The sequence below is a fragment of the Anomaloglossus baeobatrachus genome, chromosome 2 (assembly GCF_048569485.1).
Source record: "Anomaloglossus baeobatrachus isolate aAnoBae1 chromosome 2, aAnoBae1.hap1, whole genome shotgun sequence".
Classification (NCBI taxonomy): domain Eukaryota; kingdom Metazoa; phylum Chordata; class Amphibia; order Anura; family Aromobatidae; genus Anomaloglossus; species Anomaloglossus baeobatrachus.
Genome location: NC_134354.1, coordinates 273,001,526 through 273,027,691, shown reverse-complemented (window position 1 = coordinate 273,027,691; position 26,166 = coordinate 273,001,526). Strand labels below are relative to the sequence as shown.

The 26,166-nt window shown below is 47.5% G+C and overlaps 1 protein-coding gene across 8 annotated transcripts in view; it reads left to right on the top strand.

The window, feature by feature from the left end:
* The window catches only part of LOC142289835 (uncharacterized), a 232,811-nt gene that overhangs the window by 137,728 nt on the left and 68,917 nt on the right, over positions 1-26,166 (top strand). For all 8 annotated transcript variants that reach the window (XM_075333765.1, XM_075333770.1, XM_075333762.1 and 5 more), the window contains one exon: positions 9,534-9,682. In XM_075333765.1, coding sequence (XP_075189880.1) covers positions 9,534-9,682 — 149 coding nt within the window. The remainder of the gene's footprint in view (positions 1-9,533; positions 9,683-26,166) is intronic.

Genomic DNA, 26,166 nt, shown 5'->3' with positions numbered 1-26,166 from the left:
CATCACTGAGCCTCAGATCCTGAAAAATGAGAACGCTACGGGTTTTGGAAAATGAAAATGGCGCAAAACGTGCGCCACGTTTTTTGGACAAGCTTGTGTATTTTTTTTTAACCCCTTAGATACAAGGAAACCTATACATGTTTGGTGTCTACAAACTCACACCGACCTGAGGCATCACATAGATACCTCAGTTTTACCATATAGTGAACACAGTGAATAAAATATCCCAAAAACTATTGTACGATCACACTTTTTTTGCAATTTTTCGGCAATTGGAATTTTTTTGCCGTTTTCCAGTACACTATATGGTAAAACTTATGGTTTCATTTAAAAGTACAACTCGTCCCGCAAAAAACAAGCCCTCATATGGCAAGATTGATGGAAAAATAAAAAAGTTACGCCTCTCGGAAGAAAAGGAGCAAAAAGCAAAAACGGAAAGTGCCCGGGGTCTGAAGGGGTTAATAAGCAGTGTCTTTATGTTCAAAACGCAACTATCAGAACGCAGGTGGAAATGCAGATAAAAAGCGCTGAAAACGCATCAAATACGCGGCAAAAACGCATGCGTTTTCAGCGCTAAATTTCTGAAAAAAGCAACTTTGGTCAAATCAATTAAGCCCAAAACGTGCGTTCTAAACTGCAAGTAGGTGAACGCAAAGTGCGTTCCTAGCCTAACTCTTATTTAGATTGACTTCTGCAGGGGTGGACCTCCCCTTTTCTTCATCCGTGCACCCTAGGTGGTTTGGATCACATGGCTATGGTAGGCTGAAGTTTACTCCCTTTCACTTAAATACTGTAGTATTGCTGTATATATATAAAATAAGAAGTAAAAAATAAAAAGGGGAAAAAAAATGGTTTTACAAAAATTAATAAATAAAAAAAATATATACATTATATATATAGTGGTGATAACTGTAATTGTTAAATTTCATTAGGGAATTGTGTGTCTGTTTGATTCTGTGAAAAGGGAGAAAAAAAAAAAAAGTTAGTCTTGTGATTTAATTAGTAGGATTAGTCACACCTGTTTCTAGAAGCTTCTAGTAGCTTCTGATAGTCATTGTACATCTATATAAACCACCCAGCACAAGCGAGGTGCTGAGCGAGCGAGGTGCTGAACTGAAGTAAAGTGCTGAATTTAAGATAAGTGCATAGTTTCAACACAATTACATAGTGGTGATAACTGTAATTGTTGAATTTCATTAGCGAATTGTGTGTCTGTTTGTGATTCTGTGAAAAGGGAGAAAAAAAAAAAGTTAGTCTTGTGATTTAATTAGTAGGATTAGTCACACCTGTTTCTAGAAGCTTCTAGTAGCTTCTGATAGTCATTGTACATCTATATAAACCACCCAGCACAAGCGAGGTGCTGAGCGAGCGAGGTGCTGAACTGAAGTAAAGTGCTGAATTTAAGATAAGTGCATAGTTTCAACACAATTACATAGTGGTGATAACTGTAATTGTTGAATTTCATTAGGGAATTGTGTGTCTGTTTGTGATTCTGTGAAAAGGGAGAAAAAAAAAAAAGTTAGTCTTGTGATTTAATTAGTAGGATTAGTCACACCTGTTTCTAGAAGCTTCTAGCAGCTTCTGATAGTCATTGTACATCTATATAAACCACCCAGCACAAGCGAGGTGCTGAGCGAGCGAGGTGCTGAACTGAAGTAAAGTGCTGAATTTAAGATAAGTGCATAGTTTCAACACAATTACATAGTGGTGATAACTGTAATTGTTGAATTTCATTAGGGAATTGTGTGTCTGTTTGTGATTCTGTGAAAAGGGAGAAAAAAAAAAAAGTTAGTCTTGTGATTTAATTAGTAGGATTAGTCACACCTGTTTCTAGAAGCTTCTAGTAGCTTCTGATAGTCATTGTACATCTATATAAACCACCCAGCACAAGCGAGGTGCTGAGCGAGCGAGGTGCTGAACTGAAGTAAAGTGCTGAATTTAAGATAAGTGCATAGTTTCAACACAATTACATAGTGGTGATAACTGTAATTGTTGAATTTCATTAGGGAATTGTGTGTCTGTTTGTGATTCTGTGAAAAGGGAGAAAAAAAAAAAAAGTTAGTCTTGTGATTTAATTAGTAGGATTAGTCACACCTGTTTCTAGAAGCTTCTAGCAGCTTCTGATAGTCATTGTACATCTATATAAACCACCCAGCACAAGCGAGGTGCTGAGCGAGCGAGGTGCTGAACTGAAGTAAAGTGCTGAATTTAAGATAAGTGCATAGTTTCAACACAATTACATAGTGGTGATAACTGTAATTGTTGAATTTCATTAGGGAATTGTGTGTCTGTTTGTGATTCTGTGAAAAGGGAGAAAAAAAAAAAGTTAGTCTTGTGATTTAATTAGTAGGATTAGTCACACCTGTTTCTAGAAGCTTCTAGCAGCTTCTGATAGTCATTGTACATCTATATAAACCACCCAGCACAAGCGAGGTGCTGAGCGAGCGAGGTGCTGAACTGAAGTAAAGTGCTGAATTTAAGATAAGTGCATAGTTTCAACACAATTACATAGTGGTGATAACTGTAATTGTTGAATTTCATTAGGGAATTGTGTGTCTGTTTGTGATTCTGTGAAAGGGGAGAAAAAAAAAAAAAGTTAGTCTTGTGATTTAATTAGTAGGATTAGTCACACCTGTTTCTAGAAGCTTCTAGCAGCTTCTGATAGTCATTGTACATCTATATAAACCACCCAGCACAAGCGAGGTGCTGAGCGAGCGAGGTGCTGAACTGAAGTAAAGTGCTGAATTTAAGATAAGTGCATAGTTTCAACACAATTACATAGTTTGACACAAGAACATAGTTTGAATTTATCCTTATACGTTTCCCATTGGGTTTTTTCGTTTTTTTTCTCTTTGTTTTTCTACTTTACTGTTTATCCCCATTTGATAGGTGCTCCATGGACAATGCTACCAGGTGTGTATCTTGTCAGATGTATGCATGCCTTGAGCAGCCGCTCGAGGGTGACTATGTCTGCACTAGATGCGAGCATGTTGCGTATTTGGAAGCCAAGGTAACTGATCTAAATAAGCAGCTTGCAACACTAAGGGGCATTGCAAATCTGGAGAGGAGTTTAGAGCTCACTGAGCTTTCTCTGGCTGGGGCCAGTGATATGGAGGAGGGTGGAAGTGGGGAAGATCAGGACCCAGAGGTAGGTAGCTGGGTAACAGTTAGAAGAAGAGGTAGGGGGAAAAGTGTCAGGGAGCCTAGTCCTGACCTGGCACAACCTAGTAAATATGCCTGTTTGGCTGATATTAGGAATGAAGGGCCTGGACTAGGGTCACTACAGCAGGATGTTGCTCCTAGCAACAAGGAAAACAACTGCTGTAGGAAGGAGGGAAATAGGAGTGCAGCAAAGCCCAGACAGAGGAGGGGACTCTATAATTAGGCGGACAGACAGGGTCATCTGTCGCCGAGACCGTGAATACCGAACAGTGTGTTGTCTGCCGGGTGCTCGGGTTCGGCATATTGTGGATCGGATGGACAGATTGCTGGGTGGGGCTGGGGAAAACCCAGTGGTCATGGTGCACATTGGTACTAATGACAGTTAGAGGCAGGTGGAAGGTCCTTAAAAATGATTACAGGGAACTAGGAGAGAAGCTGAAGTCCAGGACCTCCAAGGTGGTGTTTTCAGAAATACTACCGGTGCCACGAGCGTCACTAGAAAGACAGCGGGAGCTTAGGGAGATAAATATGTGGCTTAGAAATTGGTGCAGGAAGGAAGGGTTCGGGTTCATGGAGAACTGGGCCGACTTCTCAGTCGGCTACAGGCTCTACGGTAGGAACGGGCTGCACCTCAATGGGGAAGGTGCAGCTGTGCTGGGGGAGAAAATGGTCAGACGGATGGAGGAGCTATTAAACTAGGATCGGGGGGGAGGGAGGGTAGTGGAGCAAATAAGGGGATAGATAGAGCAGGTAGAGACAGGGAGACGGTAGGGGTCAATGAAGGATTAGGGGGGGATGGGACATACAAGGAACGTAGGGAGGCTAGGAGTAATAAAGGTGTTAATAGGATTAAATGTCTACTGGCAAATGCAAGAAGTCTTGCAAACAAAATGAATGAATTGGAGACTCTTATGTCAACCATGGATTATGATGTGGTGGGCATTACGGAAACCTGGCTGGATGAAAGCCATGACTGGGTGACAAACATACAGGGTTATAGTACATTTAGGAAGGACAGGAAAGGCCAAAAAGGTGGTGGGGTGTGTATATTTATTAAATCTAACCTAAAACCTGTGTTGTATGATGACATTGAGGGGAACAGCAACAATGTAGAGTCAGTATGGGTAAATGTACATGGGGAGGGGAATAATGGAAAAATGCTAATTGGAGTTTGCTATAAGCCTTCTAACATACCTGAACAAATAGAGGATGAAATGATGGAACAAATTGAAAAGGCAGCTAATAATAATAATCGGGTTCTTATTATGGGGGATTTCAACTATCCAGACATTCAGTGGGACATAGAATCTTCTGGTTCTGCTAAAAGCTGTAAGTTCTTATCTACCATTCAAGACCATTTCCTCTCTCAGATGGTAGGTGAACCGACCAGGGGAGATAATTTGCTAGATCTGGTCCTGTCAAATAGACCGGATACAATTTCAGATCTACAGGTCCGGGAGCACTTGGGCACCAGCGATCATAATATGGTAAGCTTCAACATAATATTCAATAGAACATTTCAAAGGGGGAATGCTAAAACCTGGAATTTTAGGAAAGCTGATTTCAACAAATTAAGGGAAGAGCTTAAATGTGTAGATTGGGACAAAGTCATGGTAACTGGGGATACCGAACATAAATGGGGTAAGTTTAAGGATATACTACTAGAGTCCTGTAAAAAACGTATACCATCTGGTAATAAAATGTCCAGGAATAAAAAGAAACCACTATGGATAAATAAGACTGTACAAAGTATAATAAATAAGTATAATAAACAAAAACAAAGGGCATTTAAAATCTTAAAGGCTGAGAATACAGAAATAGCATTGCAGGAGTATAAAGATATCAATAGGAAATGTAAAAAAGAAATCAAACAAGCAAAATTAGCTACTGAAACAAAAATCGCCAATGACAGTAAAATAAATCCCAAAATCTTTTATAAATACATTAATGCCAAAAGGAAAACAAAGGATAGTATCGGCCCCTTAAAATATAATAACAAGTTAGTTATAGAGGACAAACAAAAGACTGAGATATTAAATAGGCATTTCTCATCTGTATTCACCAAGGAACTGACTGTACCAGGGATCATTCAACAAGTGAAAAATCAAAGTCCACCACCCGATATAATTAATTTAACACAAGATGAAGTACGCCTACGTCTGAGTAAATGAAACATTGACAAATCCCCAGGGCCCGATGGCATTCATCCACGAATATTGAGGGAATTGAGCTCCGTAATCGACAGACCGCTGTATCTCATCTTTTTAGACTCACTTGTAACAGGGTTGGTGCCTCAGGATTGGAGGATTGCTGATGTGGTACCGATATTTAAGAAAGATAAGAGGGTAGATCCAGGCAACTACCGTCCAGTAAGCCTGACATCAGTAGTATGCAAAGTTTTTGAGGGCATTTTAAGGGATGACATGCAAAAATATATTGCAGAAAATAATATAACTGACAAACAGCATGGATTCATGAAAGATAAGTCGTGTCTAACCAACCTGTTGGGGTTCTATGAGGAGGTAAGTTCAAACCTGGATATTGGTAATGCAGCTGATGTGATTTATTTGGACTTTGCAAAGGCATTTGATACTGTACCACATAATAGCCTTATACTAAAGCTCCAGAAGCAAGGACTAGGGGACACAATATGCAACTGGGTAAGGAATTGGCTAAAAGATAGGAAACAAAGAGTAGTCATAAATGGTACATTCTCTAAATGGGCTATAGTCAGCAGTGGGGTGCCGCAGGGATCTGTGCTTGGACCGATTCTTTTTACTCTCTTTATTAATGACCTTGTGGATGGGATTGATAGTACAGTGTCAGTCTTTGCCGATGACACCAAACTATGTAGGATATTAAAAACTGACCTGGATAGTACAATATTACAAAAAGATCTGGATAAGATGTCAGAATGGGCAGATACTTGGCAAATGAGATTTAATGTTGATAAATGTAAAGTAATGCACCTAGGACGGAGTAATCCTATAGCTGCGTATACATTAAATGGAAGTAAACTCGGGACTACAGAACAGGAGAAGGACTTGGGTATTCTCATTACAAATAAGCTGAGCAGCAGCACTCAATGTCAAGCAGCAGCTGCTAAAGCAAACAAGATTTTAGGGTGTAAAAAAAGAGAGATTAGATCCCGTGATCCCAACGTATTGTTACCCCTCTATAAATCACTTGTAAGGCCACATCTGGAATACGGGATCCAGTTTTGGGCTCCACATTTTAAAAAGGATATTCAGAAGTTAGAGTCAGTTCAAAGGCGGGCAACTAGACTATTACAAGGAATGGAAGGCCTCCCATATGATGACAGGTTGAAAAAGTTAGATATGTTTAGCTTAGAAAAAAGACGTCTCATAGGAGATCTCATTTATATGTATAAATACATGTGTGGTCAATATAAAGAACTGGCACATGACTTATTTCTTCCAAAGACAGTACTAAGGACCAGGGGGCACTCACTGCGAGTGGAAGAAAAGCGATTCCGACACCTAAATAGGAAAGGGTTCTTTACAGTTAGAGCGGTCAGACTGTGGAATACACTACCACAAGAGGTAGTAATGGCAGATACTATAACAGCTTTTAAAAAAGGGCTGGATGATTTCCTCAGTACACAAAACATTGTTGGTTATAAATGACTTAGTGACTAAATGTAGAACTGGTGGAGGAAGGTTGAACTAGATGGACCTAGGTCTTTTTTCAACCTAAGTAACTATATAACTATGTAACATTGAAATCACCTCCCTTACACCCCATTGAAAATTAAGAAAGTTAAAAATACACATCTGGCATCGCTGCATTCGTAAAAGTACGATCTATCAAGTATAAAATCAGCATAATGAGAAAAAAATTAAAAATGCCAGAATTGTGGATTCCCCAAAATTTGTAAACGTTAAGACTGTTGGAAAAGTGAAATATGTTTTTTGCTAACAAATTTTAGAATTTTTTTTTCACCATTTCCAGAAACCAAAACCTATGCATGTTTGGTATCTCTGTAATCAAACTAACCTAGAGAATCATACCGCTAGGTCACTTTCACTGTAAAATGCTGTGTATAAAACAAACAAGAATTGCGGGTTCTTTGCGATTTCGCCATATGATAAAATAGATGGTGTCTTTCAAAACTTGTCCAGCAATAAACAAACCATCACATGGCTATGTCGACCAAAAAAAAGTTATGGCTCTTTAAATTAGGGGGAGGAAAAAAGAAAAGCATAAAAAAAATAATCACTAGCCTCACTCAATACAATTGAATTGCGCAAGGCCAGAAACATTTAGTCGGAATGTGACCGGAAGTACCGTATGTGACTGCCTTCTCCCGGCATCAGAGAATCCTGACAGTGCGAGGATTCACAAGTGTGCAGCCACATACAGGAACTGCAGACTTGTGAGCCACGCCTGGACAACCTGTCACCCCCCCAACCTCAGTCAGATTTAGAGAATAGAATTAAAGCAGTTGTCAACTAGATTTTTTTATTTTAAAATTGGGCCCAGTGACACAGTGACCCAGTGAAAAGATAAAATAAACCTTATATTCATGTGTCAAGACGTTGGTGTTTTGGCTTAAATGGCGTGTTACTGCTGAAGCCATAACTGCGGCCACTCATTGGGTGAAGCAGTTACTTTATGTCCCCCACCGAAAGAGGCATAAAGGGGACTAAAGGCCGCTTTACATGCTGCGATATCGTTACCGATATCGCTAGCGTGCCTACCCGCCCCCATCGTTTGTGCGTCACAGGTATATCGCTGCCCGTGGTGCACAAAATCGCGCGGACCCGTCACACTACTTACCTGCATAGCGACGTCACTGTGACCGGCGTACTGCCTCCTTCCTAAGGGGGCGGTTCGTTCGGCGTCATAGCGACGTCACTAAGCGGCCGCCCAATCAAAGCGGAGATGAGCGGGACGAACATCCCGCCCACCTCCTTCCTTCCTCATTGCTGGCGGGACGCAGGTAAGGTGAGGTTCCTCGTTTCTGTGGTGTCACACATAGCGATGTGTGCTGCCGCAGGAATGACGAACAACCTGCGTCCTGCAACAGCAACGATAATTGAGATTGGGGGGGATGTCACCGATTAGCGATTTTGAACGTTTTTGCAACGATTCAAAATCGCTAATAGGTGTCACACACAACGACATCGCTTACGCGGCCGGATGTGCGTCACAAAATCCGTGACCCCAACGACATCGCTTTAGCGATGTCATAGCGTGTAAAGCGGCCTTAAGGCTAGGTCCACCTTTCTGTTTTTTATGATCAGTCACAATCCGCGGCTCTGATAAATAACGCAATCTGTTTGGCGGATTCCGTTATTCCCATAGACTTGTATGAGCGACGGATTGTGACTGATGACGCTGCGTTGCATCCGCCGCCTGACTGATCAGTCGTGGAATGACTGAACGTCGGGCGGCAGGAACGCAGCATGTAGCGTTTTTTGAGCAGCGGAATCCTTTTGATTTCGCTCCGCATGCTCTCTTGGCGGCCGAACGATCAGCTGATTGCCCGGCAGCCGGCTTCTGTGAGCGATCAGCTAATCACCCGGCGGCTGGCTAATGAGAGCGATCAGCTGGTCACCCGGCGGCCGGCTTCTGTAAGTGATCAGCTGATCACCCGGCGGCCGGCTAATGAGAGCGATCAGCTGGTCACCCGGCGGCCGGCTTCTGTAAGCGATCAGCTGATCACCCAGCGGCCGGCTAATGACAGCGATCAGCTGATCACCCGGCGGCTGGCTAATGAGAGCGATCAGCTGATCACCCGGCGGCCGGCTAATGAGAGCGATCAGCTGATCACCCGGCGGCCGGCTTCTGTGAGCGATTAGCTGATCACCCGGCGGCTGGCTAATGAGAGCGATCAGCTGATCACCCGGCGGCCGGCTAATGAGAGCAATCAGCTGATCACCCGGCGGCCGGCTTCTGTGAGCGATTAGCTGATCACCCGGCGGCTGGCTAATGAGAGCGATCAGCTGATCACCCGGCAGCCGGCTAATGAGAGCGATCAGCTGATCACCCGGCAGCTGGCTAATGAGAGCGATCAGCTGATTGTTCTCTCTCTCTTGTTTTATAACGGAATCCGCTTTCTCTTCCAGTACTTGTCATCCGTTGTACAACGCATCAAGCGTCAAGCAACACATGTGACTGATGCAAAACAACGGAAATGTGAACCTAGCCTAAGCTGTGGAAACAGGCGCTGTACCCAGGAAAGTGAGGAAGGGAACTCAGTAGAGGAGCACATGATTATTTTTAAAAAAACATATTGGCTCATTTATTAAAATAACAAAAGTGGTAACAATTTATTTTATTAACCTGTTATTTTATATTATTGCTTCTTTTCTCACTTTATTTCTCTTCGGTTTTTTTTTTTGCAGAATGCATGTCCAGGAGTGAAGGCCGCAGCTTTGTGGGCGATGAAGCCTGCAAATACTTTACAAGCATAAACAAGAACCTATTTTCTTCGGGAAAAATGGTGATTGCCCCAGAGAAAGTGACTGAAAGCCGTTCTTTCTTGTATACTACAGTGAGTAAAGATTTTTAAATAAACTTAATATGAGGTAGAGAGGATTGACATGTCATATTTGGTCAGTGCTTAAACGCTGACCAAGAGCCATAGATGTGCAAAATACAGTACTTTATCAGCCATTTACCTGGTAAGAAGCAATGGAACATTTCAGTGTGTAATACAAGTGCCATGCATTTTGTACTATTAACCTCATAACGACGGCCGTACGACTTAAAGCGGCGGCAAAACAGGGTACTTATTCTGTTCCGCCGCTTTAAAGCGGCGGCACGAAAAAACCCTGTAGCGCCCCCCAGCGACCGAAAATCTCGGTGGTTTCAGCTACCGGGGGTAGCTGAGACCCCCCAGATTATGAATCGGGGTGTTTTTTTTGGACCCCGATCATGTGATCGGCGGTATACACCGTATACCGACGAACACATGAAAAAAAAAGAAATGGCCGGTAAAACTGATTTCTTTTTCATCTGACATGATCAAACATGTCAGATGAGAAAGAAATCTAACCCCCTAGTGCCCCCAAAGCCCCCGGTACCGGAGAGTCCCCCCACCCCCACCCCTACCCCCACCGGACATCCAAAATGGCGCCGAAGCGCACAGAAAACTGCCGCCGGCGCCGGCTCTGCAGTCATTTCCCTCCGATCTGAAATTATCAAACATTTCAGATCGGAGGGAAATGTCCTCCCCCTGACCCCTCCTCCGGTCCACCGGAGCCCTCTGGTGACCGGAGCCCCCTCCGGTTCTCCAGAGCCACCACCCCCCTCCCCCCTCCGGAGCGTGGAAGATGGCGGCGCACAGCGCGCGGCCGCCTTCATTCTGCTCTTTCTGCCGCATGTGACACGTCACATGCGGCAGAAAGGTGTCCCCAGGTCCCACTAGGTCACCCCCCCCCCCCAAGCCCCCGGTTATACATTACCTGTCTGCCGCTCCGGGCCCGCGATCGCCGCCTCCTTCTTCAATGCTGGCGGCGCATGCGCAGACAGCGGCTGTCAGCTGGATCCCTGCAAGCAGGGATCCTGCTGATGTCGCTGATGCACAGGCTCCACTGTGGACCGGGGGAGGGTGAGTGCAGTGATCTGCAGCCACACTCCTCACATGGAGAGGCTGCTGTTCCAGAAAATGGGGGGTACGTTCTGTGAGCGTGCCCCTCATATTCTGGAATGAGGTTACTGCAGGTCACTCTGCCCTAGGTTGGACCGGGGCAGTGTGAGTGCAGTATTCTCAGATTACTGCACCCACACTGCTTATGGAGAGCTTGCTCTTCCAGAAAATGGGGGATACGTTCCCTGAACGTGCCCCCCATATTCTAGAAGATCCAGAGTCGGCGCGGGACCTCCAAAATGGATTACAGCGACCGGAATTTCTTTATTTTCAATAAATTGGTAAAAGAGGAATGTTTCGGGGAGTGTTTTTTCAAATAAATTTTTTTTTTGTCTTTTTTTTTTCTATTACTGACTGGGTTAGTGATGTCGGGTATCTGTTCAGATGCCGTGACATCACTAACCCCAGGGCTTGATGCCAGGTGACATTACAGCTGGTATCAACCCCATATATTACCCCGTCTGCCACCGCACCAGGGCGCGGGATGAGCTGGGGCGAAGCGCCAGGATTGGCGCATCTAATGGATGCGCCACTTCTGGGGCGGCTGCGGCCTGCTATTTTTAGGCTGGGAAGAGTCCAATAACCATGGCTCTTCCCACCCTGAGAATACCAGACCCCAGCTGTCCGCTTCACCTTGGCTGGTGATCTAATTTGGGGGGGACCCCACGTTTTTTGTTTTTTTTTTTAAAAAAAGCCTGGGGAGCCCTCCAAATTGATCACCAGCCAAGGTGAAGCTGTCAGCTGTGGTTTGCAGGCTACAGCTGTCTGCTTTACCCTAGCTGGCTATCAAAAATAGGGGGGACCCCACGTCGTTTATTTTAATTATTAATTTTTTGGGGGGCTAAATACAAGGCTAGGCACCCTTTAGTGCCACATGAAAGGCACTAAAGGGCGCCAGCTTAGAATATGCAGGGGAATGGGACGTTATATTTGTTTGACATCTATCCATTCATCCATTGACGCTTTTTAGGCTGTGTGCCCACAATCAGGGTTTGCAGCGTTTTGGGCGCAGAGTGTTTTCCCTGCGTCCATAGCGCTGCGTTGTGCAGTAGAAGCACAGTGGAAGGATTTTTAAAAATCCCATGCCCAATGTGCTTCTTTTCTCCGCAGCATAAACCGACCTGTGGCGCAGCTTCCCGAGCCTCAGCATGTCAATTTATGCTGCGGAGATGAGTGTTCTCTGCAGGTAGCATAGAGCTCCACAGCGGCCTGAACCCAAATCGTGGGCTTGGGCAGCTGCGTTCTCCCGTGGACAACACTCACATCTCTGCAGGAGGCTGACACTGTGTACTAGATGCCGTGTCGCTGGATCATGGCCACAGAGCCTAACAGTGAGACATTTGTTGCTACAGCAACATTTTTGTGAAGTACCTGTGGATTCAAAATGCTTACTATACTCCTGAATAAAATCCAGTTTCCAAAATGGAGTCACTTGTGGGGGTTTTCTGATGTATAGGTACCCAAGGGGCCCTGCTAATGTGACATGGTGCGCGCAATTTATTTAAACTTTTCCAGAATTCAAATGGTGCTCCTTCCATTCCAAGCCCTCCCATTTATCCAAACAGAGGTTTTTGGCCACATGTGGGGTATCCCTGTGCTCATAAGACATTGGATAACAACCTGTGGGGTCCACGGTTTGTTGTTGTCTCTTGAAAAAGTGAGAAATTTGATGCTAAAGCAACAGTTTTGTGAAAAAAATGAAAATTTTCAATATGGCAACCTAAGCTTATCAAATTCTGTGAAGTACTCGTGGATTCAAACTGCTCACTATACACCTTGATAAAAGCCTTGAGGTGTCTTGTTTCCAGAATGAAGTCACTTGTGGGGGACCGCCACTGTTTAGGCACCTCAGGGGCTCTCCAAATGCAACCTGGCGTCCGCTATTGATTCCAGCCAATTTTGCAGTCAAATGGCACTCCTTCCCTTCCGAGCCCTGCCATGCGCCCAAACAGTTGATTTCCACCACATATAAGGTATCGCCAAACTCAGGAGAAATTGCACAATAAATGTTATGCTGAATTTTTTCCTTTTACTCTTGTAAAAAAAAAAGCTACCTGGTTGAAATAACAAGTTTGTGGTAAAATTTTATTTTTTTTTTTTCATGGCTCAACGTTATAAAATTCTGTGAAGCACCTGAGGGCTCAGGGTACTCACCAAACATCTAGATAAATTCCTTGAGGGGCCTAGTTTCCAAAATGGGGCCACTTGTGCGGGGTTTCTGCTGTTTAGGTACCTTAGGGGACCTCCAAATGCGACATGGTGCCCGCAATCTTTTCTTCGGCGCTCCATTGGGAGACCCAGACGATTGGGGTGTATAGCACTGCCTCCGGAGGCCACACAAAGCATTACACAAAAAAGTGTAAGGCCCCTCCCCTTCTGGCTATACACCCCCAGTGGGATCACTGGCTCACCAGTTTTCTGCTTTGTGCGAAGGAGGTCAGACATCCACGCATAGCTCCACTGTTTAGTCAGCAGTAGCTGCTGACTATGTCGGATGGAAGAAAAGAGGGCCCATATGGGGCCCCCAGCATGCTCCCTTCTTACCCCACTTGTGGTTTCTAAGGTTGAGGTACCCATTGCGGGTACAGAGGCTGGAGCCCACATGCTGTTTTCCTTCCCCATCCCCCTGAGGGGCTCTGAGGAAGTGGGATCCTACCGGCCCCCAAGCCCTGAGGCCGGGCTCCATCCACAGACCCAGTGAACCTGCTGGATACGGAGCTGGGTACCGTTCAGGGACAAGGCCCTGCAACTTTCAGGTACTCTGTGTCCCCGTACAGACAGGCACGCACACGCCAGACTTGCTGGGTGTGTTAGTGCGCCGGGGACAGTAGCGCTGCACGCTGGGGTTTGAGTCACAGCAGCTTAGCTGTGTTACTTCATGTGCTGGGAACTACCGCGCCGGCCACTCTCGGAGCGGCGGCGCGGCTGGGACTTGTAGTGCGCCGGGGACTTAGCGCCGACCGCGCTTTTACGGCGGCGGCGCTTATAAATTTAGTCCCCGGCTTTTGCGGCCTAGCTCCGTTTCGTTCCCGCCCCCTCCCTGTCAATCAGGGAATGGGACAGACGCTGTGCAATCGTCAGCGCCGAGGGCTGGAGCCTTATTTACATGCTCCAGCCCTCTCACTAGGCACAGTGGGACGCAGGTTTCCCGCTTTTGGTCTGAGCACGCCCAGGGCCCGCCCCCCCCTCCACAGGACGCCGGCAGCCATTCCTGCATGCAGTCTGGCTGGAGGACGGACACAGGCTCTGGGAGACCCAGACTAGGGATTTCTGGCGACCACACACCCGCGTTTAGCGGGCGGTAAGCAGCACATTAGTGCTGGCCCCACTAGTGCCACAGTGTTGTATGGTGTACTTTTTCCTGTACCAGATATATATATATATATATACTGCACTGTACGGTCGCTTCTTGGCTGTATACCCCTATATTGCTCTGAGGAGACAGCAACATGTCATCCACAAAACGCAAGGGTGCCAAGGCACGGGCTGTATACACTGCTTGTACAGCATGTGGGGCTAATCTACCAGCAGGCTCCAACGACTCTCATTGTGTGCAATGTTCAGTCCCAGTGGCACTTCGTCAGCCAGAGCCTATGGTGGTGGTAGCCCAGGCAGAGACGCCTGTGAACCCTGCCCCGGTGACGGGGACAGAATTTGCAGTCTTTGCTGATAAAATGTCTGTGACTATGACAAAAATCCTGGAGACCTTGCAGTCCAGGCCAGTTGCTCAGACCATGGACACTGCTGTGTCTATGTTCTCCGGTCCCCCTCAGTTGGAACTAATCCGTACTTCAAGGGGGTCCCAGGCATCACAGGCTGAGGGCTCTGACTCTGATGACAGTCCCAGGCCGCCTAAGCGAGCTCGCTGGGAGAGACCCTCCACGTCATCACGCGGGTCAGGGTCTCAGCGAGAAGGGTCTCTATATGATGAGACAGAGGTGGGTGATCAGGAGTCTGGTCCTGACACCGCACTCAATTTGGATACGCCAGATGGTGACGCCATGGTAAATGACCTTATAGCGGCCATCAATAGGCTGTTGGATATTTCTCCCCCAGCCCCTTCAGCAGAGGAGGCAGCTGCCCAGCAGGAGAAATTCCATTTCCTGTATCCCAAGCGTAAATTGAGTACTTTTCTGGACCACTCTGACTTCAGAGAATCAATCCAGAAACACCATGCTTATCCGGACAAGCGTTTTTCCAAACGTCTGAAGGATACACGTTATCCCTTTCCCCCTGACGTGGTCAAACGCTGGACCCAGTGTCCAAAAGTGGACCCTCCAATATCCAGGCTTGCAGCTAGATCCATAGTTGCAGTGGAGGATGGGGCTTCACTTAAAGATGCCAATGACAGACAGATGGACCTTTGGTTAAAATCTGTCTATGAAGCTATTGGCGCGTCGTTTGCTCCAGCATTCGCGGCCGTGTGGGCGCTCCAAGCTATTTCAGCTGGTCTGGCACAGGTGGACTCTTTCTTAAGTCCAGCAGTGCCGCAAGTGGCGTCCTTAACTACGCAAATGACTGCGTTTGCGACCTACGCTATCAATGCGGTACTAGACTCTACGAGCCGTACCTCAATGGCATCCGCCAACTCTGTAGTTTTGCGCAGAGCCTTGTGGTTAAAAGAATGGAAAGCAGATTCTGCTTCTAAAAAATGTTTAACCAGCTTGCCATTATCTGGAGACAGACTGTTTGGTGAGCAATTGGCGGAAATCATTAAACAGTCCAAAGGTAAGGACTCTTCCTTACCCCAGCCCAGATCAAGCAAACCTCAACAGAGGAAGTGGCAGTCAAAGTTTCGGTCCTTTCGAGGCTCGGGCAAGCCCCAATTCTCCTCGTCCAAAGGGACTCAGAAGGAGCAAAGGAGCTCTGATTCCTGGCGGACTCACTCACGCCCCAAGAAAGCAACCGGAGGTACCGCTTCCAAGGCGGCTGCCTCATGACTTTCGGCCGCCTCCCTCCGCATCCTCGGTCGGTGGCAGGCTCTCCCGCTTTTGCGACATTTGGCTGCCACAGGTCAAAGACCGGTGGGTAACAGACATTTTGTCTCACGGGTACAGGATAGAGTTCAGTTCTCGTCCTCCGCCTCGGTTCTTCAGAACTTCCCCACATCCCGACCGAGCAGATGCCCTTCTGCAGGCGGTGCATTCTCTAAGAGCAGAAGGAGTGGTGGTCCCTGTTCCTCTTCGGGAACAAGGACAAGGTTTTTACTCCAATCTCTTTGTGGTGCCAAAAAAGGACGGCTCATTCCGTCCTGTTCTGGACCTAAAACTGCTCAACAAGCATGTGAACGCCAAGCGGTTCCGGATGGAATCCCTCCGCTCAGTCATTGCCTCAATGTCTCAAGGAGATTTCCTAGCATCAATAGACATCAAAGATGCTTATCTCCACGTGCCGATTGCTACAGAGCACCAACGCTTTCTACGCTTCGTGATAGGAGACGACCATCTTCAGTTCGTAGCTCTGCCATTTGGTCTGGCGACAGCCCCACGGGTGTTCACCAAGGTCATGGCGGCAGTGGTAGCAGTCTTGCACTCTCAGGGACACTCTGTGATCCCTTACTTGGACGATCTACTTGTCAAGGCACCCTCTCAGGAGGCATGCCAACTCAGCCTGAATGTTGCACTGGAGACTCTCCAGACGTTCGGGTGGATCATCAACTTCTCAAAGTCAACTCTGTTACCGACCCAATCACTGACGTATCTTGGCATGGAGTTTCATACTCTCTCAGCGATAGTGAAGCTTCCGCTGGACAAGCAGCGGTCACTACAGACTGGGGTGCAGGCTCTCCTTCAAAGTCAGTCGCACTCCTTAAGACGCCTCATGCACTTCCTCGGGAAGATGGTGGCGGCAATGGAGGCGGTTCCGTTTGCGCAGTTTCATCTGCGCCCACTTCAATGGGACATTCTCCGCCAATGGGACGGGAAGTCAACATCCCTGGACAGGAAAGTCTCCCTTTCCCAGACGGCCAAGGACTCTCTGCAGTGGTGGCTTCTTCCCACCTCATTATCACAGGGAAGATCCTTCCTACCACCGTCCTGGGCGGTGGTCACGACAGACGCGAGTCTGTCAGGGTGGGGAGCAGTTTTTCTCCACCACAGGGCTCAGGGTACGTGGACCCAGCAGGAGTCCACCCTTCAGATCAATGTTCTGGAAATCAGAGCAGTGTATCTTGCCCTACTAGCCTTCCAGCAGTGGCTGGAAGGAAGGCAGATCCGAATTCAGTCGGACAACTCCACAGCGGTGGCATACATCAACCACCAAGGGGGGACACGCAGTCGGCAAACCTTCCAGGAAGTCCGGCGGATTCTGATGTGGGTGGAAGCCACGGCCTCCACCATATCCGCAGTTCACATCCCCGGCGTAGAAAACTGGGAAGCAGACTTCCTCAGTCGCCAGGGCATGGACGCAGGGGAATGGTCCCTTCACCCGGACGTGTTTCAGGAAATCTGTCGCCGCTGGGGAAGGCCGGACGTCGACCTAATGGCGTCCCGGCACAACAACAAGGTCCCGACCTTCATGGCACGGTCTCGCGATCACAGAGCTCTGGCGGCAGACGCCTTAGTGCAAGATTGGTCGCAGTTCCGGCTCCCTAATGTGTTTCCACCTCTGGCACTCTTGCCCAGAGTGCTACGCAAGATCAGATCCGACTGCAGCCGCGTCATACTCGTCGCCCCAGACTGGCCAAGGAGGGCGTGGTATCCGGATCTGTGGCATCTCACGGTCGGCCAACCGTGGGCACTACCAGACCGACCAGACTTGCTGTCCCAAGGGCCGTTTTTCCATCGGAATTCTGCGGCCCTGAACCTGACTGTGTGGCCATTGAGTCCTGGATCCTAGCGTCTTCAGGATTATCCCAAGGGGTCGTTGCCACCATGAGACAGGCTAGGAAGCCCACGTCCGCTAAGATCTACCACAGAACGTGGAGGATATTCTTATCCTGGTGCTCTGCTCAGGGAGTGTCTCCCTGGCCATTTGCATTGCCTACATTTCTTTCTTTCCTGCAATCTGGGTTAGAAAAAGGTTTGTCGCTCGGCTCCCTTAAAGGGCAAGTCTCGGCGCTATCCGTCTTTTTTCAGAAGCGTCTAGCACGACTTTCTAAGGTACGCACGTTCCTGCAGGGGGTTTGTCATATCGTACCCCCGTACAAGCGGCCGTTAGATCCATGGGATCTGAACAGGGTACTAGTTGCCCTCCAGAAGCCGCCCTTCGAGCCTCTGAGGGAGGTTTCACTTTCTAGACTATCACAGAAAGTGGCTTTTCTGGTAGCGATCACATCTCTTCGGAGAGTGTCTGAGCTAGCAGCGCTGTCATCCAAGGCTCCCTTCCTGGTCTTCCACCAGGACAAGGTAGTGCTGCGACCCATTCAGGAGTTTCTCCCGAAGGTGGTATCCTCTTTTCATCTTAATCAGGATATCTCTTTGCCTTCTTTTTGTCCTCATGCAGTTCATCGGTATGAGAAGGATTTACATTTGTTAGATCTGGTGAGAGCACTCAGAAGCTACATTTCCCGCACGGCGCCCCTGCGCCGTTCGGATGCACTCTTTGTCCTTGTCGCTGGTAAGCGCAAAGGGTCGCAGGCTTCTAAGGCCACCCTGGCTCGATGGATCAAAGAACCAATTCTTGAAGCCTACCGTTCTGCTGGGCTTCCGGTTCCATCAGGGCTGAAGGCCCATTCTACCAGAGCCGTGGGTGCGTCCTGGGCATTACGACACCAGGCTACGGCTCAACAGGTGTGCCAGGCAGCTACCTGGTCGAGTCTGCACACTTTCACCAAACATTATCAGGTGCATACCTATGCTTCGGCGGACGCCAGCCTAGGTAGAAGAGTCCTGCAGGCGGCAGTTGCCTCCCCGTAGGGGAGGGCTGTCTTCGCAGCTCTAACATGAGGTATTCTTTACCCACCCAGGGACAGCTTTTGGACGTCCCAATCGTCTGGGTCTCCCAATGGAGCGCCGAAGAAGAAGGGAATTTTGTTACTTACCGTAAATTCCTTTTCTTCTAGCTCCTATTGGGAGACCCAGCACCCGCCCTGTTGTCCTTCGGGATTTTTGGTTGTTTTTCGGGTACACATGTTGTTCATGTTGAACGGTTTTCAGTTCTCCGACGTTACTTCGGAGTGAATTTGTTTAAACCAGTTCTTGGCTTTCCTCCTTCTTGCTTTTGCACTAAAACTGGTGAGCCAGTGATCCCACTGGGGGTGTATAGCCAGAAGGGGAGGGGCCTTACACTTTTTAGTGTAATGCTTTGTGTGGCCTCCGGAGGCAGTGCTATACACCCCAATCGTCTGGGTCTCCCAATAGGAGCTAGAAGAAAAGGAATTTACGGTAAGTAACAAAATTCCCTTCTTTCAGCCAAATTTCCTTTCTAAAATTCAAATATTGCTCCTTTCGTTCCAAGCCCTCCCATTTGTCCAAACAAAGGTTTCAGACCACATGTGAGGTATCACCGCGCTCATAAAAAAGTGGTTAACAAACCTTGAGGTCAAATTTTTGGAATTACCTCTTGAAAAAGTGAGAAAATTGATGCTAAAGCAACATTTTTGAGAAAATTATTAAAATTTTCAATATGACAACGTAACGTTAACAAAATCTGTGAAGTACCTGTGGATCTAAAATGCTCACTATACCCCTAGATAGAAGCCTTGAGGGGTCTAGTTTCCAAAATGGTGTCACTTGTGAGGGATTTCTTCTGTTTAGGTACCTTAGCGGACCTGTAAATGCAACATGGTGCCCGCAATCTATTTCAGCCAAATTTGCTTTCCAAAATTCAAATATTGCTCCTTCTGTTCCGAGCCCTCCCATTTGTCCAAACAGAGGTTTCTGACCACATGTGGGGTATCGGCGCGCTCATAAGAAAGTGGGGAACAAGTTTTGAGGTCCATTTTGTTGTGTTATTTCTTCTAAAAGTGAATAAATTTGGGTTAGAGCAACATTTTTAGGTAAAATTTAATTTTTGCTTTTTTTCATTCCACATTGCTTTTGTTCATGTGAAGCACCTGAAGGGTTAATAAACTTCTTGAATGTGGTTTTGAGTACTTTGGGGGGTGCAGTTTTTAGAATGGTGTCACTTTTGGGTATTTTCTGTCATCTAGGCCTATTGAAGTCACTTCAAATGTGATGTGGTCCCTAAAAAACTGGTTTTGTAAATTTTGATGTAAAAATGAGAAATTGCTGATAAACTTTGAACCCCTCTAACTTCCTAACAAAAAAAAATTTTGTTTCCAAAATTGTGCTGATGTAAAGTAGACATGTGGGAAATGTTATTTATTAACTATTTTGTGTCACAGAAATCTCTGGTTTAACGGTATAAAAATTCAAAAGTTGAAAATTGCTAAATTTTCAAAATTTTTGCCAATATTCAATTTTTTTCATAAATAAACACAAAAAATATTGTCCTAAATTTGGTACTAACATGAAGTCCAATATGTGACGAAAAAACAATCTCAGAATCACCGGGATCCGTTGAAGCGTTCCAGAGTTATAACCTCATGAAGTGACACTGGTCAGAATTGCAAAATTTGGTCTGGTCATTAAGGTGAAAATTAGCTCCGTCACTAAAGGGTTAAAAAGGGAATTGCTTAAAGAGAACCTCTTATGTGAAAAAATGTTGTTATCCTGCAGAAATGGGGTTATTCTGCAGGTTATTAGCATTTAGAACCTGCCCAGCACATCAAACCCCACTGCCGGGAGGAAATTAACTTTATTTTCCTTATGGCAGTGTTCGGGTTTCAGTCATCAGGGACGCGCCGGTACAGGTTCAGTCACCGCTCTGTGTATCAAAGGTGGCTGCTGTAACCACCACACTGACTGATAGCCGGGTCTAATTCTGAGCGGCTGTCAGTCTTGTGACGGGGTGTGGTTACAGACGCTGCTCTCGATACAGAGCGGTGACTGACCCACACCGGTACCACTCTGATGACTGAAACCCAAAAGAATGAAGTTCTTTTCCTTCTGGCAGCAGGGCTCGAAGTGCAGGCGCCAGGCAGGTTCCAAATGCTATTAATCTGCAGGTTAACAGTATTTTTACCAGGTAACAGGTTCCATTTTAGAATGGACTTGTTCTCATGAAATATATTAATAAACAGACAACTCCTTTACAAAAACCTGCTGACAGATTCTCTTTAAACCTATTGACCTCCTTTGTTCCAAAGATGGTTTTGGACATTCATAATGGGGACATTGTTTTCCTCTCTTATTGTCTATCTCTTGTTCATTCCGGGAGAATTCTCTTCACTAGCTGGTTGTGGTTAGAGCCATTAGCACCTACTTTTCTATTATTAAGGTCTTTCAGCCTTCCAGTTCTCACTTTCTGATCTCTGATAGGCCACTCAAGGACCTGTCGGCCTTGGAAACAGCTATTTCCATTGGGCTATTGTGAAAGCATTCAAGGCTAAGGGTAAACTTCCACTCCTTTGGGTACTGCTAATTCCACAAAGTCGGTTGGGGTCTCCTTGAGAGTCGAGAAAGTCCAGAAAGAAGTAATATTTTACCACATTCATGGTATAAAACGTACTGCTTTATATTGAAAGCAATCAATGAAATGTAGCTTCCGGACACTGGTAGCACTCATGCAGCCTCATATAAGGACACTGCCACCACCATGTTTCACTATATTGCACGTCTGTTGCATTTCTGAAGAAGAATAGAGTGCAAGTGATTAGTGACCAGGTATGTGTTCCACCCACGGTAGACCTGTGATGTCATGGTGGTGGTTCTGAGTGACGATGGGGCTGTACCGGGCACTTTCAACAGGCTTTTGTGATGGAGGTTAAAAATAATATTAAAAAGGGGAAGAGAAAAATAAAATAAATATATAAACATTGAGTTTGTGACTCCAGTTGGGATGTTCAGCTTCGGTATGGCCGGGCACTGCTGAAGGTCCCCAAGAGTTAGGTGGTGATACACAGTGCCAAAGGGATTGTTGGATAGTCTGGAATCTGCACATTTTTCGAGAGGTGAAGGTGTCACAAAAATGAGGCCATTGAGGGATATTTCACTAGGTGTGCTTCCAATTGCACCTAAGCTTTAGATGAGTCCCCCATCCACTAATATCTAAGCTGGTCCAACAATGTGGCTTGATAATATGCACGTATATTTGGGCACCCCAAGCCTCTCGCTTCTACTGTCAAGAAAAGCAGTTTGCTTGGTTCCATATGAAACTTGTGAGGGCTGACTGGATCTTGTTTAGGGTGCGTGCTGTTACTTTAATAGGTAGGTTGCGAAAGTAATAGAGAACCCCCGGGGCAGTATCATCATTTTAACTATGGAGATACGGTCTGTCCAGGACACTAATACTTTGGTATATGTTTGTAGCTCTATTGTTATAGTTTGCTGTAAATTTGAGTAGTTAACTCTTTCTATGTTCTTAATCGGGAATGTCAAGTGAATGCCCAGGTAGGGGATTTTATCTGTTATCCACACCAGTGGTAAGTCTGCTTCTAAACTCCTCCTGACGTCCTCCGGGATACCCATATTTAGTATCAGGGATTTACTCATATTTACTTTATAATGCTAACTTGAATGAACTAGGCAATAGTTTGAAAACTGTGTTGTAGAGAAACCTTGGGTTTGTGACACACAGGCCTCTTTGCAGATGACGTCATCCTATTTTGTTTTCCATTCTCCCTATTGTAATCCCCGAGATTTATTTTCCAACCTGAATTGTTGGAGCAAATTGTTCCATTAATTAAATAAATATCAGGGGGTAAAGAGGGCACCCCTGCCTCGTTCCATTGGTTATGCAAAATTTTTGGGACAGTAACCCAGATGAGTAAACCTGGGCTGAAGGGGATGTATAAAGTGCCATAATAGATGACAAAATTGGCCCCGAAAATCCAAAACACTTGAGTACTTCTTTCATGTAGCCCCAATGAACCCTATCGAAACCTAAACCTTCTCCGCATCCAAAGATAGAAGCAGAGAAGGCGTCCGACCCGCCTCCAACTCGGCGATAAGATCAATAAGGCGTCGAGTTTTATCACTAGCTTGTCTGATTTTTACAAAGCCGACCTGGTTATTATGGATAATCTCTGGTAGTATGTTAAGGAGCTCTGAAGATATTATCTTGGTGTATAGTTTAATATCTCTATTTAGTAAAGAGGTTGGCTGAAACTTTGCCGGCGTGTCCGGATTTTTCCCTGGTTTGGATAAGGTAAAAATGTGAGCATTGAGCATTTCGGTAGGGAAAGAGCTTTTCTGTGCTGCCTCATTAAACAGTCTTTCAGGATAGGGGGAAACCATTTTTCTTTGTCGCTCCATTGGGAGACCCAGACAATTGGGGTGTATAGCTACTGCCTCCGGAGGCCACACAAAGTATTACACTTTAAAAAGTGTAACCCCTCCCCTCTGCCTATACACCCTCCCGTGCATCACGGGCCCATCAGTTTTTATGCTTTGTGTTGAAGGAGGCACACAAGCTCCACATTTTAGTCAGCAGCAGCTGCTGATTGTATCGGATGGAAGAAAAGAGGGCCCCCACAGGGCCCCCGGCATGCTCCCTTCTCACCCCACTGAGTCGGCGGTGCTGTTAAGGTTGAGGTACCCATTGCGGGTACAGAGGCTGGAGCCCACATGCCGTTTTCCTTCCCCATCCCTTAGGGGCTCTGGGAGAAGTGGGATCCTAACCGGTCATCCAGGCACTGGGACCGGGCTCCATCCGCAGCCCCTGGGGGAATCTGACGGACAGGAGACTGGATATCATCAGGGACAGGGCCCTGCATCCATAAGGTACTCTGTGTCCCCTTAGGGACGGCGCATGCAGCGCCTGTGTTACAGACGCCGCAGCAGCTGCTGTGTGGTTGGTGAGACTGGGACTACCGCGCCGACCGCACCTGTTTGCCGGCCGCGTTTTTAACTTTAGTCCCCGGCTTTTGCGGCCTAGTACCATATACTCCCGCCCCCAAGCCTGCCAGTCAGGGGTAGGGGCGGGACGGCCGACTGGACGTCGGCAGTGAGGGCTGGAACATACTTTGGTATCCTCCTCCCCCCTCACTGAGCACTGTGGGGCACCAGTTTCCCGCACTTTCTTAGGCACGCCCACGGCTCCATCCTCCCCTCAGAACGCTGGCAGCCATTGTTATAATCAATACTGCCTGTGGGGGATTTCAGAACGGGCTCCGCAGTTCTGACAGAAGTGGGATCCTAACCGGTCGCCGGTCACTGGGACCGGGCTCCTTCCGCAGCCCCTGGGGGAATCTGACGGACAGGAGGCTGGATACCATCAGGGACAGGGCCCTGCATCCATCAGGTACTCTGTGTCCCCTTAGGGAAGGCGCATGCAGCGCCTGTGTTACAGACGCCGCAGCGGCTGCTCTGTGGTTTGTGAGCCAGGACTACCGCGCCGACCGCGCCTGTTGGCCGGCCGCGCGTTTAACTTTAGTCCCCGGCTTTTGCGGCCTAGTACATGTACTCCCGCCCCCGGGCCTGCCAGTCAGGGGTAAAAGCAGGACGGCCGACTGGACGTCGGCAGTAAGTGCTGGAGCATGCTTGGTATCCTCCTCCCCCCTCACTGAGCACTGTGAATCATTTCTGCTGGTGGGGGATTTCAGAACGGGCTCCGCAGTTCTGGGAAAAGTGGGATCCTAACCGGTCGCCGGTCACTGGGACCGGGCTCCCTCCGCAGCCCCTGGGGGAATCTGACGGACAGGAGGCTGGATTTCATCAGGGACAGAGCCCTGCACCCATGAGGTACTCTGTGTCCCCTTAGGGACGGTGCATGCAGCGCCTGTGTTACAGACGCCGCAGCGGCTGCTGTGCGTTTTGTGAGCCGGGACTACCGCGCCGACCGCGCCTGTTGGCCGGCCGCGTTTTTAACTTTAGTCCCAGGCGTTTGCGGCCTAGTACAGGTACTCCCGCCCCCGAGCTTGACAGTCAGTCACTTCTGCCGGTGGGGGATTTCAAGGAGCACTGCAGCTCTGAGAGTCCCTGGCAGGGAATCTGGTGGACACACCACCGCTTGGGGCGGTTGGTAAGCCACACCAGTTGTCAGGTGCTGGACCCCCCTGAGTTCCGTAGTGTGTGTATATATATATATATATATATATATATATATATATATATATATATAGTATACATTTTCTCTATTCGGCAGCATTATTTGCTTTGGCTCCCTCAGCCGGAGCCTCCGGCACTGGTGGGACCCTCGGCTCAGGAGGTACCGCCGGTTTCCACTGCAAGATGGAAGGGACAGAGTTTACAATTTTGACTGAGAAACTCTCTGAGTCGCTTCACATTCCATGGCTCAGTCCATGGACGGACGGTCTGCTAAGATACTAGAAGCTCGGCAGTCCAGACCAGTAACACAGGGCCAGGGCACAGTGAGTTCATCGTCCCCAGGCCCTCTCGGTCGGTACAGCAAAGGGCTCCTGGGGTGGCACCCAGATCCCACGGTGAGAACTCCGACACGGACCGCAGCCTCAGACAGGCTAAGCGGGCTTGCTGGGAACCTTCCCCGGCGGCATCACGCGGTTCGGGGTCTCAGCATGAGGACCCTCTGGAGGATGAAGCGGAGGTCGCAGCTCAGGGCTCTGATCCTGACGTGCTCTCAACACCTGAAGGGGACGCCATAGTAAATGACCTTATAACGTCCATCAACCAGGTGCTAGTCCTTCTCTCCCAACTCCACCTATAGAGGAGTCGGCTTCACAGTAGGAGAAACACCAGTGTAGGTTTCCCAAACATACCCGGAGTGCGTCTTTCGATCACTCTAACTTCAGAGATGCTGTCCAGAAGCACAGAGCACTTCCGGACAAGCGCTTACTCAGCGCCTTAATGACACACGTTACCCTTTCCCCCCTGACGTAGTTAAGGGCTGGGCTCAGTGTCCCAAGGTGGATCCTCCAGTCTCCAGACTGGCGGCTAGTTCCGTAGTATGAGTGGCAGATGGTTCATCGCTCAAGGATGCCACTGACAGGCAAATAGAGCTCATGATGAAATCCATCTATGACGCCATAGGCGCGTCTTTGCTCCGGCCTTCGCAGTAGAGCGGGCACTCCAAGCTATCTCAGCTTGTCTGTCTGAGACTAATGTGGTCGCACGTACCTCTGCTCCGCAGGTTGTGTCTTTGACTTCTCAGGCGTCGGTTTTTTCGTCCTACGCCATGAACACCGTCCTGGACTCTGCGAGCTGTACAGCGGTAGCATCCGCCAATTCGATAGCAGTCCGCAGGGCCATGGGGCTACGCGATTGGAAGGCAGACTCTGCTTCCAAGAAGCTCTTAACCGGTTTGCCATTTTCTGGCGACCGTTTGTTTGGCGTGCAACTGGATGAAAAACCGATGGGTGAGAGACATTCCGTCTCACGGTTACAGGATAGAGCTCAGCTCTCGTCCTCCTACTCGTTTCTGCAGATGGAGTTGTGATCCCCGTTCCGCTTCAAGAACGTGGTCGC